This window comes from Haemorhous mexicanus, chromosome 7 (genome assembly GCF_027477595.1).
Source record: "Haemorhous mexicanus isolate bHaeMex1 chromosome 7, bHaeMex1.pri, whole genome shotgun sequence".
Taxonomy (NCBI): domain Eukaryota; kingdom Metazoa; phylum Chordata; class Aves; order Passeriformes; family Fringillidae; genus Haemorhous; species Haemorhous mexicanus.
In genome coordinates, this window is record NC_082347.1 from 11,119,315 (window position 1) to 11,131,411 (window position 12,097).

The 12,097-nt window shown below is 45.1% G+C and overlaps 1 protein-coding gene across 3 annotated transcripts in view; it reads left to right on the forward strand.

The window, feature by feature from the left end:
• PRKG1 (protein kinase cGMP-dependent 1) overlaps nt 1-12,097 on the forward strand; it is a 374,427-nt gene that overhangs the window by 340,178 nt on the left and 22,152 nt on the right. For all 3 annotated transcript variants that reach the window (XM_059851089.1, XM_059851088.1, XM_059851090.1), the window contains one exon: nt 3,017-3,113. In XM_059851089.1, coding sequence (XP_059707072.1) covers nt 3,017-3,113 — 97 coding nt within the window. The remainder of the gene's footprint in view (nt 1-3,016; nt 3,114-12,097) is intronic.

Consider the following 12,097-nt stretch of genomic DNA (forward strand, 5'->3'; position numbering starts at 1 on the left):
CTCGTGTGTGCACAGCTCCAGTGTGTGCCTGTGATGCCACTCGTGCCTCCAAGGTGTCTTCCCAGCACTCCTCCCATCAATTAATTCAGGAATTTGAGCTCTTCCAGAGTCAGACACCATCTGATTGTTTGGAAAGTCTCCAAGCACTGGCATAAGGCTGGGATTTACAATAAAACTGCCTTTCTGATTAAAGAGGAGTGGCGTGAGGTTTTGGCATCTCCAAGGTGGAGAAAAGCACCCTGCCCTGGCACAGGTGGATTTGTCCCACAAAGGGGTGAGTTATTCCCACCTCATCCTGCACAAGTGGGGCCAAACTGTCCCTACTCTCATCCCACCTCTGTGGGATGAGATGGAACTGCTTCCCTGAGCAGATTGCCCACAGAGCCTGGGGGCTCTCCTCCCTGGGGCTGGGGCACAGCTGGGTGCACACAGTGCTGTGCCTTGGGCTCTGGGATGGCCCTGCTGGAGCAGGGAGGTGACACCAGCTGTGGTCCCTTCCAGCCCGAGCCACCCTGTGAATATCCCAAACATTCCTGACTCTTGCAGATTCTTTATGGTGATCCAGAACTGAACAATTTCCTACAAAAAAATATTAATAGATCAACTTCTGTATTCCTTAGCACTGCCCTCCCAGTGCCTCTTTACTTTGGGAGGTAAAATCAAACACCAGAGATGGTTTTTACCATCGTTCTGTTGAGTGAGGAGCTCACACTGCAGAACTTTGGGATCTTCTTTTCAGGGAGCAGCACACTCAGCTTCAGGAATCTGGAAGGAATTCCAAACTCCATGATGAGGATCATACCCCTGGGGTCTGATTTAGTTTGGGAATATTTGTATTTTCATCTTTTTTCTGAAGATATTTATCCTCCAGCTTAGCAGGTTTGGAATGCATAATGACTTAATTTACAGGAATTTGGTGTTTAAGTGGACTTGGACTTTTGTAGCTGGGAATAAAACAGAATTCCAGTGGGACTGTTGTTAGTGGGCATGGGAAAGGGCTTGTTTGCTTGAGTTTACCTGTGTTTTGGTTTCACTGCATATTTCTGGCATTTCTTTTGGGGTTTGGAGGTTTGTTGCACAGTATTTAGAAAAAAATGCATCCAAACTTGTCTGTTCTCACTATATCCAAGGAGTGAGGCAGAGGGAATTAGCCAAGGGATTTCCCAAAGCAATGCCAAGAATGCAGCAAGTATTTTTCTACGCAAAATAATACAGGCTTTTTTGACATATTCCAATGCAAATCCAGAAGATTTCAGCTTCCTTACCCAGGAAGGTGTCCCTGCCCATGGCAGGGAGGTTGAAATCAGATGGTCTTGAAGGTCCCTTCCAACCCAAACCGTGGTGTGACCCTGACCCTGAAATTTTACCTCTATTTGTGCGTCGGCAGGAAATTTTCCATGCTGGGATTTCATCTTCCTGGCAATTAGAAATCATTAAAGGTATTCAACTGCTCTGTCCATTCATCATGGAAATGAGAGGCACTCACTGCTCTGTCAGCCCTGAAATGATGGCTCTGCTGTGCTTTGAAAGGGGACATTTCAGTCCTTTTTTAGTGCCAGCTCAGCGTTCACCTCGTGATGAGCACGGAGGGATCAATGAGCAGCTGTGGCACACAAGGTTATCCCAAGTTCACAGCAGGCTCTGAGCTGATTGGCTTCCAAAGTCAGATGCATCAGGAGCAAGGTCACCAACCGGATCTGGTGACAGCATAAAAAATAAAGCAGAGCTGAAGTCATTTGTTGACAGCACCCCCTGGGAGAGAATTGGGCTTTATTGCCCCAGATCTGGGGCTTTGTGATGTGACCTTTCACATTGTTGGACTCCTATTTGTAGGTTTCCCTTTTCCCTTGGAAAACGATGGAGTTTTTCTCTCTCTCCCCCATTGGCATTGAGGTTTTAAACAGAGCAGAGGAGATGGTTTGAAGGGAATCTGTTAATGAAATAATCAGGGTGGGAATGTCCCAAAGCTGGCCAGGTGGCCATGGGAGTGGGATGGTGGCTCATCTTCCCACTGCTGTTACCCTGCACCAGCAAAGGCTCCAGTGATTATGGCCTGCTGTTAATTCCAAGCTATTCCAGCTGAAATGAAGCCTTGCACCTTCCAGGCCTCCCTCCATAATCCAGCCAACTCTTTTCCCATAAAGTCACCAGGAGCCAAAGGTCGGACACGCCCAGGGACTCTCCGGCTGACAAGTGTCACATTTTATGGAGGGGGTGGATCCTGCTCATCCATTTCCCCTCCAAGCCTTTCTAAAAATACCCTAAACCTTAACAAGGAGCTATTCTGGGGGAATTATGGTCATGGATAGGCATGGGAAGCTGATTCTGGCAGGCTTGCTCGGGTTGGAGTTGCGTGATCCTTACTCAGGCGGGTGGTGTTGTGGGGATAAACAGAGAGCATCAGGATTTTGGGACCTCCTGGCTTGGGGTAGCTGCTCTGAGTGGGTTTATAGGAGGAGAACAAGTGAAGATATCCTTATAGGAATGTTGATCTGTGCCTGAAGTCATTCATTTCAGGCATTTGCAGCTTATCAGATCTGATTTCATAAAACCTGGCTGGGATTTCTCTCCAGGGACCTTTAGTGATCCTGCCACTTCCAATAAACATTTATAGAAACTGCTGCCAGCCTGTGGATATGAGAAACTCCTAGGAGAGACTTCTATCTTCCAACAATCCTTAAAGACACCAAAATATTTACAAGCAAACCTCACCCAGGAGAAGATGGATAGAAAGTGCCCAGCCTTGGGAGCCGGATTTTGGTGCCAGGCATTGGCTTTGCACAATCAGTAGGGATGTTTGCTATGGAAATAAAAAACCATTAAATTGGAAAATTTGGAAAACAGGAGCCATGCTGGGATTGGGAGCAGCAGAAAAGTGAATGTTGAGAGCTGGGATGGAAGTGCAGCAGGTAAAGGCTGGCCCAGGCTCCCACAGCCCGGGGGCGGCGGCAGTGGCGCGCACTGCTCAGGTTTGCACCTCTAAGAAATTTCCATTTTTTCGCCTCAAAACCTCCAGATACGAAGCCGAAGCTGCCTTCTTTGCCAACCTGAAACTGTCGGATTTCAACATCATCGACACCCTGGGAGTCGGAGGCTTTGGGAGAGTGGAGCTGGTAGGTGACCTCTTCTTCTTTGTGTGACATCCTCACGCAACTGCTGTGTTCAAAGCTTAATTTTCTTTGTTGTCACACCCCAATAACCCCGAGAAAAATGGGATTATCTAGTGAAGAAAGCTGACTTACATTTCCTGAGACATAAAAAATGTGCCAATAAATGCTTTGCAGTAGCCAAGGAGGATTTATATCCCAGGCTGAGAGAGGAACACACATCTCCTCTCTCTCTTAAGTGGTTTATGGCATTGATTCATGGCCTTTTAAAAACAACCTGGAGAATTGGGTGAGTGCTGGGATTGGAAGAGCAACCTAAAATCTTATTTAACCAGATTCTGAGTAACAGTAGAAAGCCTCTCCTACACATTTTTTATTCAGTTCTAGAGTGGTTGCACTTGGTTATCCTCAAAGCTGAACACTCAGCACCTGACCCATGGCAACACACCCCAGACAGGGCCTGGTTTTGTGCAGAACCGTAGAGAATGGACAAAATCCCAGCCTGCTTTTTGCTCTGCTTGGAGCTTTGGAGCTCTGTGGTCTCCTTTAAAGCAGAGCCAGGGTGAGAGGCGAGCTGTTTGCAGCACCAAGGCAACACAAAACCTTGGAGTAGGAAGAGGGAGTTGGGTTACACCAGGAGGAGCTCCGGACACTGGTGCAGAATGTCAGGAACTCCTGCAAGCCCGGGCACAAGGGGAACAGAGTCACTGTTGCCACCACAAAACCTCAGGGAAGCCCTCACTCCACAACCCCGTGGGAGCTGAAGAATAGTAAAATGGGCAAAACTGGGTGGTTTTGGTGGTTATTGGTGATGTAAAAAGGAGATTTGGTGTGCAAAGCTCAGCTTGCTCTTCCCTGACTTTTTCTGACTGGATATGAAATCCTGTGGAGGAAAGAACATCTGTGGGAACACTGGTCCCTTCCTGGGGTTTGGGGTTTAATGTATGATTACTTTGTTTATGAATATTTAATTTACAAGTATTTTGAAGGAGTCAAAATGCTGAGGATGCTTTAGAGTAGGAGGTCATGCTTAGCCTCTCTTTTGAAGTCCCTCCCTCCTCTCCTGACACCAGGGATTTGCCCCCTAAATTAACATCTGGCTTCTCCACCCTGTAGTGAGAGACCCACCAGTCTGGGGCTTGGTTTGAGCCTTGTGAAGGTTTTGGGTTCATTTATTTTAAGGGGTTTTGCCCCTTGGTTTGAGCCTTGTGAAGGTTTTGGGTTCATTTTTAAGGGGTTTTGCCCCTTGGTTTGAGCCTTGTGAAGGTTTTGGGTTAATTTTTAAAGGGTTTTGCCCCTTGGTTTGAGCCTTGTGAAGGTTTTGGGTTCATTTTTAAGGGGTTTTGCCCCTTGGTTTGAGCCCTGTGAAGGTTTTGGGTTCATTTTTAAGGGGTTTTGCCACTTGGTTTGAGCCCTGTGAAGGTTTTGGGTTCATTTTTAAGGGGGTTTGCCCCTTGGTTTGAGCCTTGTGAAGGTTTTGGGTTCATTTTTAAGGGGTTTTGCCCCTTGGTTTGAGCCTTGTGAAGGTTTTGGGTTCATTTTTAAGGGGTTTTGCCACTTGGTTTGAGCCCTGTGAAGGTTTTGGGTTCATTTTTAACGGATTTTGCCACTTGGTTTGAGCCTTGTGAAGGTTTTGGGTTCATTTTTTTAAGGGGTTTTGCCACTTGGTTTGAGCCTTGTGAAGGTTTTAGGTTCATTTTTAAGGGATTTTGCCACTTGGTTTGAACCCTGTGAAGGTTTTGGGTTAATTTTTAAGGGGTTTTGCCACTTGGTTTGAGCCTTGTGAAGGTTTTGGGTTCATTTTTTTAAGGGGTTTTGCCACTTGGTTTGAGCCCTGTGAAGGTTTTGGGTTCATTTTTAAGGGGTTTTGCCCCTTGGTTTGAGCCCTGTGAAGGTTTTGGGTTCATTTTTAAAGGGTTTTGCCACTTGGTTTGAGCCTTGTGAAGGTTTTGGGTTAATTTTTAAAGGGTTTTGCCACTTGGTTTGAGCCTTGTGAAGGTTTTGGGTTCATTTTTAAGGGATTTTGCCACTTGGTTTGAGCCTTGTGAAGGTTTTGGGTTCATTTTTAAGAGGTTTTGCCCCTTGGTTTGAGCCTTGTGAAGGTTTTGGGTTCATTTTTAAGGGGGTTTGCCCCTTGGTTTGAGCCCTGTGAAGGTTTTGGGTTCATTTTTAAGGGGTTTTGCCACTTGGTTTGAGCCTTGTGAAGGTTTTGGGTTCATTTTTAAGGGGTTTTGCCCCTTGGTTTGAGCCTTGTGAAGGTTTTGGGTTCATTTTTTTAAGGGGTTTTGCCACTTGGTTTGAGCCTTGTGAAGGTTTTGGGTTCATTTTTAAGGGGTTTTGCCCCTTGGTTTGAGCCTTGTGAAGGTTTTGGGTTCATTTTTAAGGGGTTTTGCCACTTGGTTTGAGCCTTGTGAAGGTTTTTGGGTTCATTTTTTTTAAGGGGTCTTGCCCCTTGGTTTGAGCCTTGTGAAGGTTTTGGGTTCATTTTTAAGGGGTTTTGCCCCTTGGTTTGAGCCCTGTGAAGGTTTTGGGTTCATTTTTAAGGGGTTTTGCCACTTGGTTTGAGCCCTGTGAAGGTTTTGGGTTCATTTTTAAGGGGGTTTGCCCCTTGGTTTGAGCCTTGTGAAGGTTTTGGGTTCATTTTTAAGGGGTTTTGCCCCTTGGTTTGAGCCTTGTGAAGGTTTTGGGTTCATTTTTAAGGGGTTTTGCCACTTGGTTTGAGCCTTGTGAAGGTTTTGGGTTCATTTTTAAGGGGTTTTGCCACTTGGTTTGAGCCCTGTGAAGGTTTTGGGTTCATTTTTAAGGGATTTTGCCACTTGGTTTGAGCCTTGTGAAGGTTTTGGGTTCATTTTTTTAAGGGGTTTTGCCACTTGGTTTGAGCCTTGTGAAGGTTTTAGGTTCATTTTTTTAAGGGGTTTTGCCACTTGGTTTGAGCCCTGTGAAGGTTTTGGGTTCATTTTTAAGGGGTTCTGCCACTTGGTTTGAGCCTTGTGAAGGTTTTGGGTTCATTTTTAAGGGGTTTTGCCCCTTGGTTTGAGCCCTGTGAAGGTTTTGGGTTCATTTTTAAAGGGTTTTGCCACTTGGTTTGAGCCTTGTGAAGGTTTTGGGTTAATTTTTAAAGGGTTTTGCCACTTGGTTTGAGCCTTGTGAAGGTTTTGGGTTCATTTTTAAGGGATTTTGCCACTTGGTTTGAGCCCTGTGAAGGTTTTGGGTTCATTTTTAAGGGGGTTTGCCCCTTGGTTTGAGCCCTGTGAAGGTTTTGGGTTCATTTATTTTAAGGGGGTTTGCCCCTTGGTTTGAGCCCTGTGAAGGTTTTGGGTTCATTTTTAAGGGGTTTTGCCACTTGGTTTGAGCCCTGTGAAGGTTTTGGGTTCATTTTTAAGGGGTTTTGCCACTTGGTTTGAGCCTTGTGAAGGTTTTGGGTTCATTTTTAAGGGGTTTTGCCCCTTGGTTTGAGCCTTGTGAAGGTTTTGGGTTCATTTTTTTAAGGGGTTTTGCCACTTGGTTTGAGCCTTGTGAAGGTTTTGGGTTCATTTTTAAGGGGTTTTGCCCCTTGGTTTGAGCCTTGTGAAGGTTTTGGGTTCATTTTTAAGGGATTTTGCCCCTTGGTTTGAGCCTTGTGAAGGTTTTAGGTTCATTTTTAAGGGGTTTTGCCACTTGGTTTGAACCCTGTGAAGGTTTGGGGTTAATTTTTAAGGGGTTTTGCCCCTTGGTTTGAGCCTTGTGAAGGTTTTGGGTTAATTTTTAAGGGGTTTTGCCACTTGGTTTGAGCCTTGTGAAGGTTTTGGGTTCATTTTTAAGGGGTTTTGCCACTTGGTTTGAGCCCTGTGAAGGTTTTGGGTTCATTTTTAAGGGATTTTGCCACTTGGTTTGAGCCTTGTGAAGGTTTTGGGTTCATTTTTTTAAGGGGTTTTGCCACTTGGTTTGAGCCTTGTGAAGGTTTTAGGTTCATTTTTTTAAGGGGTTTTGCCACTTGGTTTGAGCCCTGTGAAGGTTTTGGGTTCATTTTTAAGGGGTTTTGCCCCTTGGTTTGAGCCCTGTGAAGGTTTTGGGTTCATTTTTAAAGGGTTTTGCCACTTGGTTTGAGCCTTGTGAAGGTTTTGGGTTAATTTTTAAAGGGTTTTGCCACTTGGTTTGAGCCTTGTGAAGGTTTTGGGTTCATTTTTAAGGGATTTTGCCACTTGGTTTGAGCCCTGTGAAGGATTTGGGTTCATTTTTAAGGGGGTTTGCCCCTTGGTTTGAGCCCTGTGAAGGTTTTGGGTTCATTTATTTTAAGGGGGTTTGCCCCTTGGTTTGAGCCCTGTGAAGGTTTTGGGTTCATTTTTAAGGGGTTTTGCCACTTGGTTTGAGCCCTGTGAAGGTTTTGGGTTCATTTTTAAGGGGTTTTGCCACTTGGTTTGAGCCTTGTGAAGGTTTTGGGTTCATTTTTAAGGGGTTTTGCCCCTTGGTTTGAGCCTTGTGAAGGTTTTGGGTTCATTTTTTTAAGGGGTTTTGCCACTTGGTTTGAGCCTTGTGAAGGTTTTGGGTTCATTTTTAAGGGGTTTTGCCCCTTGGTTTGAGCCTTGTGAAGGTTTTGGGTTCATTTTTAAGGGGTTTTGCCCCTTGGTTTGAGCCTTGTGAAGGTTTTGGGTTCATTTTTTTAAGGGGTTTTGCCACTTGGTTTGAGCCTTGTGAAGGTTTTAGGTTCATTTTTAAGGGGTTTTGCCACTTGGTTTGAGCCTTGTGAAGGTTTTTGGGTTCATTTTTTTTAAGGGGTCTTGCCCCTTGGTTTGAGCCTTGTGAAGGTTTTGGGTTCATTTTTAAGGGGTTTTGCCACTTGGTTTGAGCCTTGTGAAGATTTTGGGTTCATTTTTAAGGGATTTTGCCCCTTGGTTTGAGCCTTGTGAAGGTTTTGGGTTCATTTTTAAGGGATTTTGCCCCTTGGTTTGAGCCTTGTGAAGGTTTTAGGTTCATTTTTAAGGGGTTCTGCCACTTGGTTTGAACCCTGTGAAGGTTTTGGGTTAATTTTTAAGGGGTTTTGCCCCTTGGTTTGAGCCTTGTGAAGGTTTTGGGTTCATTTTTAAGGGGTTTTGCCCCTTGGTTTAGCCTTGTGAAGGTTTTGGGTTCATTTTTAAGGGGTTTTGCCCCTTGGTTTGAGCCTTGTGAAGGTTTTGGGTTAATTTTTAAAGGGTTTTGCCCCTTGGTTTGAGCCTTGTGAAGGTTTTGGGTTCATTTTTAAGGGGTTTTGCCCCTTGGTTTGAGCCCTGTGAAGGTTTTGGGTTCATTTTTAAGGGGTTTTGCCACTTGGTTTGAGCCCTGTGAAGGTTTTGGGTTCATTTTTAAGGGGGTTTGCCCCTTGGTTTGAGCCTTGTGAAGGTTTTGGGTTCATTTTTAAGGGGTTTTGCCCCTTGGTTTGAGCCTTGTGAAGGTTTTGGGTTCATTTTTAAGGGGTTTTGCCACTTGGTTTGAGCCTTGTGAAGGTTTTGGGTTCATTTTTAAGGGGTTTTGCCACTTGGTTTGAGCCCTGTGAAGGTTTTGGGTTCATTTTTAAGGGATTTTGCCACTTGGTTTGAGCCTTGTGAAGGTTTTGGGTTCATTTTTTTAAGGGGTTTTGCCACTTGGTTTGAGCCTTGTGAAGGTTTTAGGTTCATTTTTAAGGGATTTTGCCACTTGGTTTGAACCCTGTGAAGGTTTTGGGTTAATTTTTAAGGGGTTTTGCCACTTGGTTTGAGCCTTGTGAAGGTTTTGGGTTCATTTTTAAGGGGTTTTGCCACTTGGTTTGAGCCTTGTGAAGGTTTTTGGGTTCATTTTTTTTAAGGGGTCTTGCCCCTTGGTTTGAGCCTTGTGAAGGTTTTGGGTTCATTTTTAAGGGGTTTTGCCACTTGGTTTGAGCCTTGTGAAGATTTTGGGTTCATTTTTAAGGGATTTTGCCCCTTGGTTTGAGCCTTGTGAAGGTTTTGGGTTCATTTTTAAGGGATTTTGCCCCTTGGTTTGAGCCTTGTGAAGGTTTTAGGTTCATTTTTAAGGGGTTTTGCCACTTGGTTTGAACCCTGTGAAGGTTTTGGGTTAATTTTTAAGGGGTTTTGCCCCTTGGTTTGAGCCTTGTGAAGGTTTTGGGTTCATTTTTAAGAGGTTTTGCCACTTGGTTTGAGCCCTGTGAAGGTTTTGGGTTCATTTTTAAGGGGTTTTGCCAATCTCAAGTCTTCCTTGGGAGGTGCATGGGTTTGTGTCCATGAGGGGTTGCTGGTGGGACCCTCACCAGTGGCCATGGCCAGGTGACATGGACAGCCTTAAAGTGACAAAAGCTCCACCCTGGTGATGTGAGACCCTGGTCCAGGTGAGAGGAAGAGCAGGAGCTGCTCTGTCCCTTCAAGGTGTCAGCTCGAGTAGAAATACTCCATTCTGAGCAGATATTCACACCTCAAAAACCTCCAAGAATCCCTGGAGCCACCTGAGGTGGGAAAAGCATTAACAGAGGTTTTCTTCCAGGGTGGGTGCCCCTCTCCTGAGCAGGAAAATGCTGGATAAGCTCATTTTTTGTAGCTCTGAACTGCACACAGATAAAACATATTTAAAAGTGTAGCTCAACACACCAGATTTTGTTGGTTTTTCTTTACCACAGAAGGAAATTTTGTTACAAAGCCAAGAAAATATTCCTTTTGTCAAAACTGAGCCTGGAATTGCAGCCTCATGCTTCCACCTCCTCCATTAAAAAGATGGTTTATTGCTTTGGGCTAAAAATGTAGAATATACTGGAGGAATCAGCTCTTTTATTGCCTGAATATGGAAGTGCAGGAATGTTCCTGGAAAACATTCCCAGGTTTTTTGCTTTCCAGGAGTAAAATGGATCAATAAAGTGAAGGATGTGGCGAGGAAAAGGGATGTTAAAGCTTTGGGCACAAAGCCTCAGAACGTCACCTCTGGAGAGGGCAACTGGTGGTGGCTGGGGTCAACTGGGATGTCTGGGGCTGGGATTGGCCAAGAAGGCATAACATTCCCATTGGATGTGGTTTTCCAGACACCTCTGGGAATGCTGGTGCCTTGGAGAGGTCGCCCTTGCCATGCATCCATGCACAAGGATATGGCTCTTAGGTCAGACAGCCTAAAATGGAAATTATTTTCAATTCCACGGATATTACACATGGAAATTGCCTTCTGTCTTGATTTTCCAGGCAGTTTTGTTTTCTGTATCTCAGGGAAAATATTCCAGAGCTTTGGAATGAGTGGTTTTTGCTCAGTTTTTTGGTGGCTCCCTGGTGCCTCTTCCAATATCTTTATGAATGCCATTTTCATCCCAAACTGGGCTATGCAATCGACTTTTATCCAGGTTTTTCTTGAGGGATAAATCATCCAGGCTTGGAGGAACCACAGGAAATGGCAGGAGAGGGCTTTTTGGGATGCATCCACTCCTTTTTTACAGCTCAGCCTCCCTGCTTTATGTCAGCTGAGCATCTTCTGAGGTGGGATCCAGGATTAACATCAGGAGAATAGGAATTTCAAGTGCCACTGGCATAGGGAGTGTCACCTCATGTGGCAGGGATGGAGGGAGGGCAGGTGTCCCCAGCCCTCAGAAATCATCTCTGCTCACCTTTATTGCTCTTGGCTTTGTTCCTTAATTTCCTTTTCACTTTTCAAGTCCCGTGCTCCTGAGCATTTGCTCCAGGTCAGTTCTTCTGAGTTTAAACCAAGATTACTTTTGACAGCTCTGAAATAAATACATTGGAGTAGGTGAATATCCAGGACTGGAGTAATTTTTCTATGGATTTGGTGCCTGTGGGTGATGGCTGAGTACAGGGAGACTAAAAATCACATCCTCGCCTTCTGCACTCCTTCTGGCTTCCTGGTGGCCCCAAAAAGCAAAATTCCTTTGCAATATGGGGATTTCTAAAGACACAAATGAAAACGTGCCCATAAAATGTCACAGCCATGTTTTACAGGCTCTGGACAAAGTGGACACAATGGGATTTTCCAGCTTTATTTGTGTTTTAAAGAGAAATCTGGCCCCAGGTTCTGAAGTGAAATTAAATCGCTTCCAGCCTCCAGCCTGTGTTATAAACAAAGCCATTAGTGAATTAATTAGATAACGAGGAAAAACCTGCTGCAGTTGTCCTCTGATAGGCTGAAGGTGCAGAATCCAGGTATTTATTGGTGGAAATTTCCAACTGTGCCCAATTTCCAAAGCCAGCTGCTTTTCCTAGGTAATGCAAAGTTTTTTATTAGAAAGGTCATTTTTTCTCTAGGAAGTCTCCTGATTTTTGGGTTTAATTGTCAGGAATTGCCTCAGGCTGGGCCAGGGGAGGCTCAACTTGGACAGCAGCAGGAATTTCTGCATGGAAAGGGTGCTCAGGCCTTGGCAGGGGCTGCCCAGGGAGCTTTGCAGTGCCCATCCCTGGAGGTGTCCCAGGAAGGGCTGGAGGTGGCACTCAGTGCTCTGGGCTGGGCACAAGGTGGGCACTGGGCACAGCTGGGACTCCATAGGCTGGCAGGGATTTTCCAGCCTCAGGGATCCCAGGATTTTGTGAATTTTTAGCTTTTGAAAGAATGGATCTTTTGTTTGCTATGAAGGGGGAAAGATTTGGGGATTTCAGTGAGGATTTTGAAACCCAATACCCAAGGAAATCCCAGACTCACCTGACAACGTCACTCTTTCTCAGCTCAGCAAAATCCTGGGGATGATCTGACCCTTTTTTTCCCATCTTTTCCCAACATTAGCAGTATATTCCCTTCTCCAGCATGTGCAAGATGTTTGCTTTTCTCACACCACTGCAGGGCCATGTTTTAATTTTCCCTGGATTTGGAATTCCTGTTGAAACTAAAGGCATCCTTTGTAGATGGATACACATCCTTGGGCTTGTCTGTTCATGAAAAGGGTCTTGGCAAACTTTGGAAGGATGGGATGTGTTGGGAGCCCATCAAATCTGAGCAGAGGCTGGATCAGGATATGAGCTGAGCCAGAGATTTCTGCTCTGGCTGGAGGCAGGAATTGAACATAAAAATAGGTTTTTTTATTT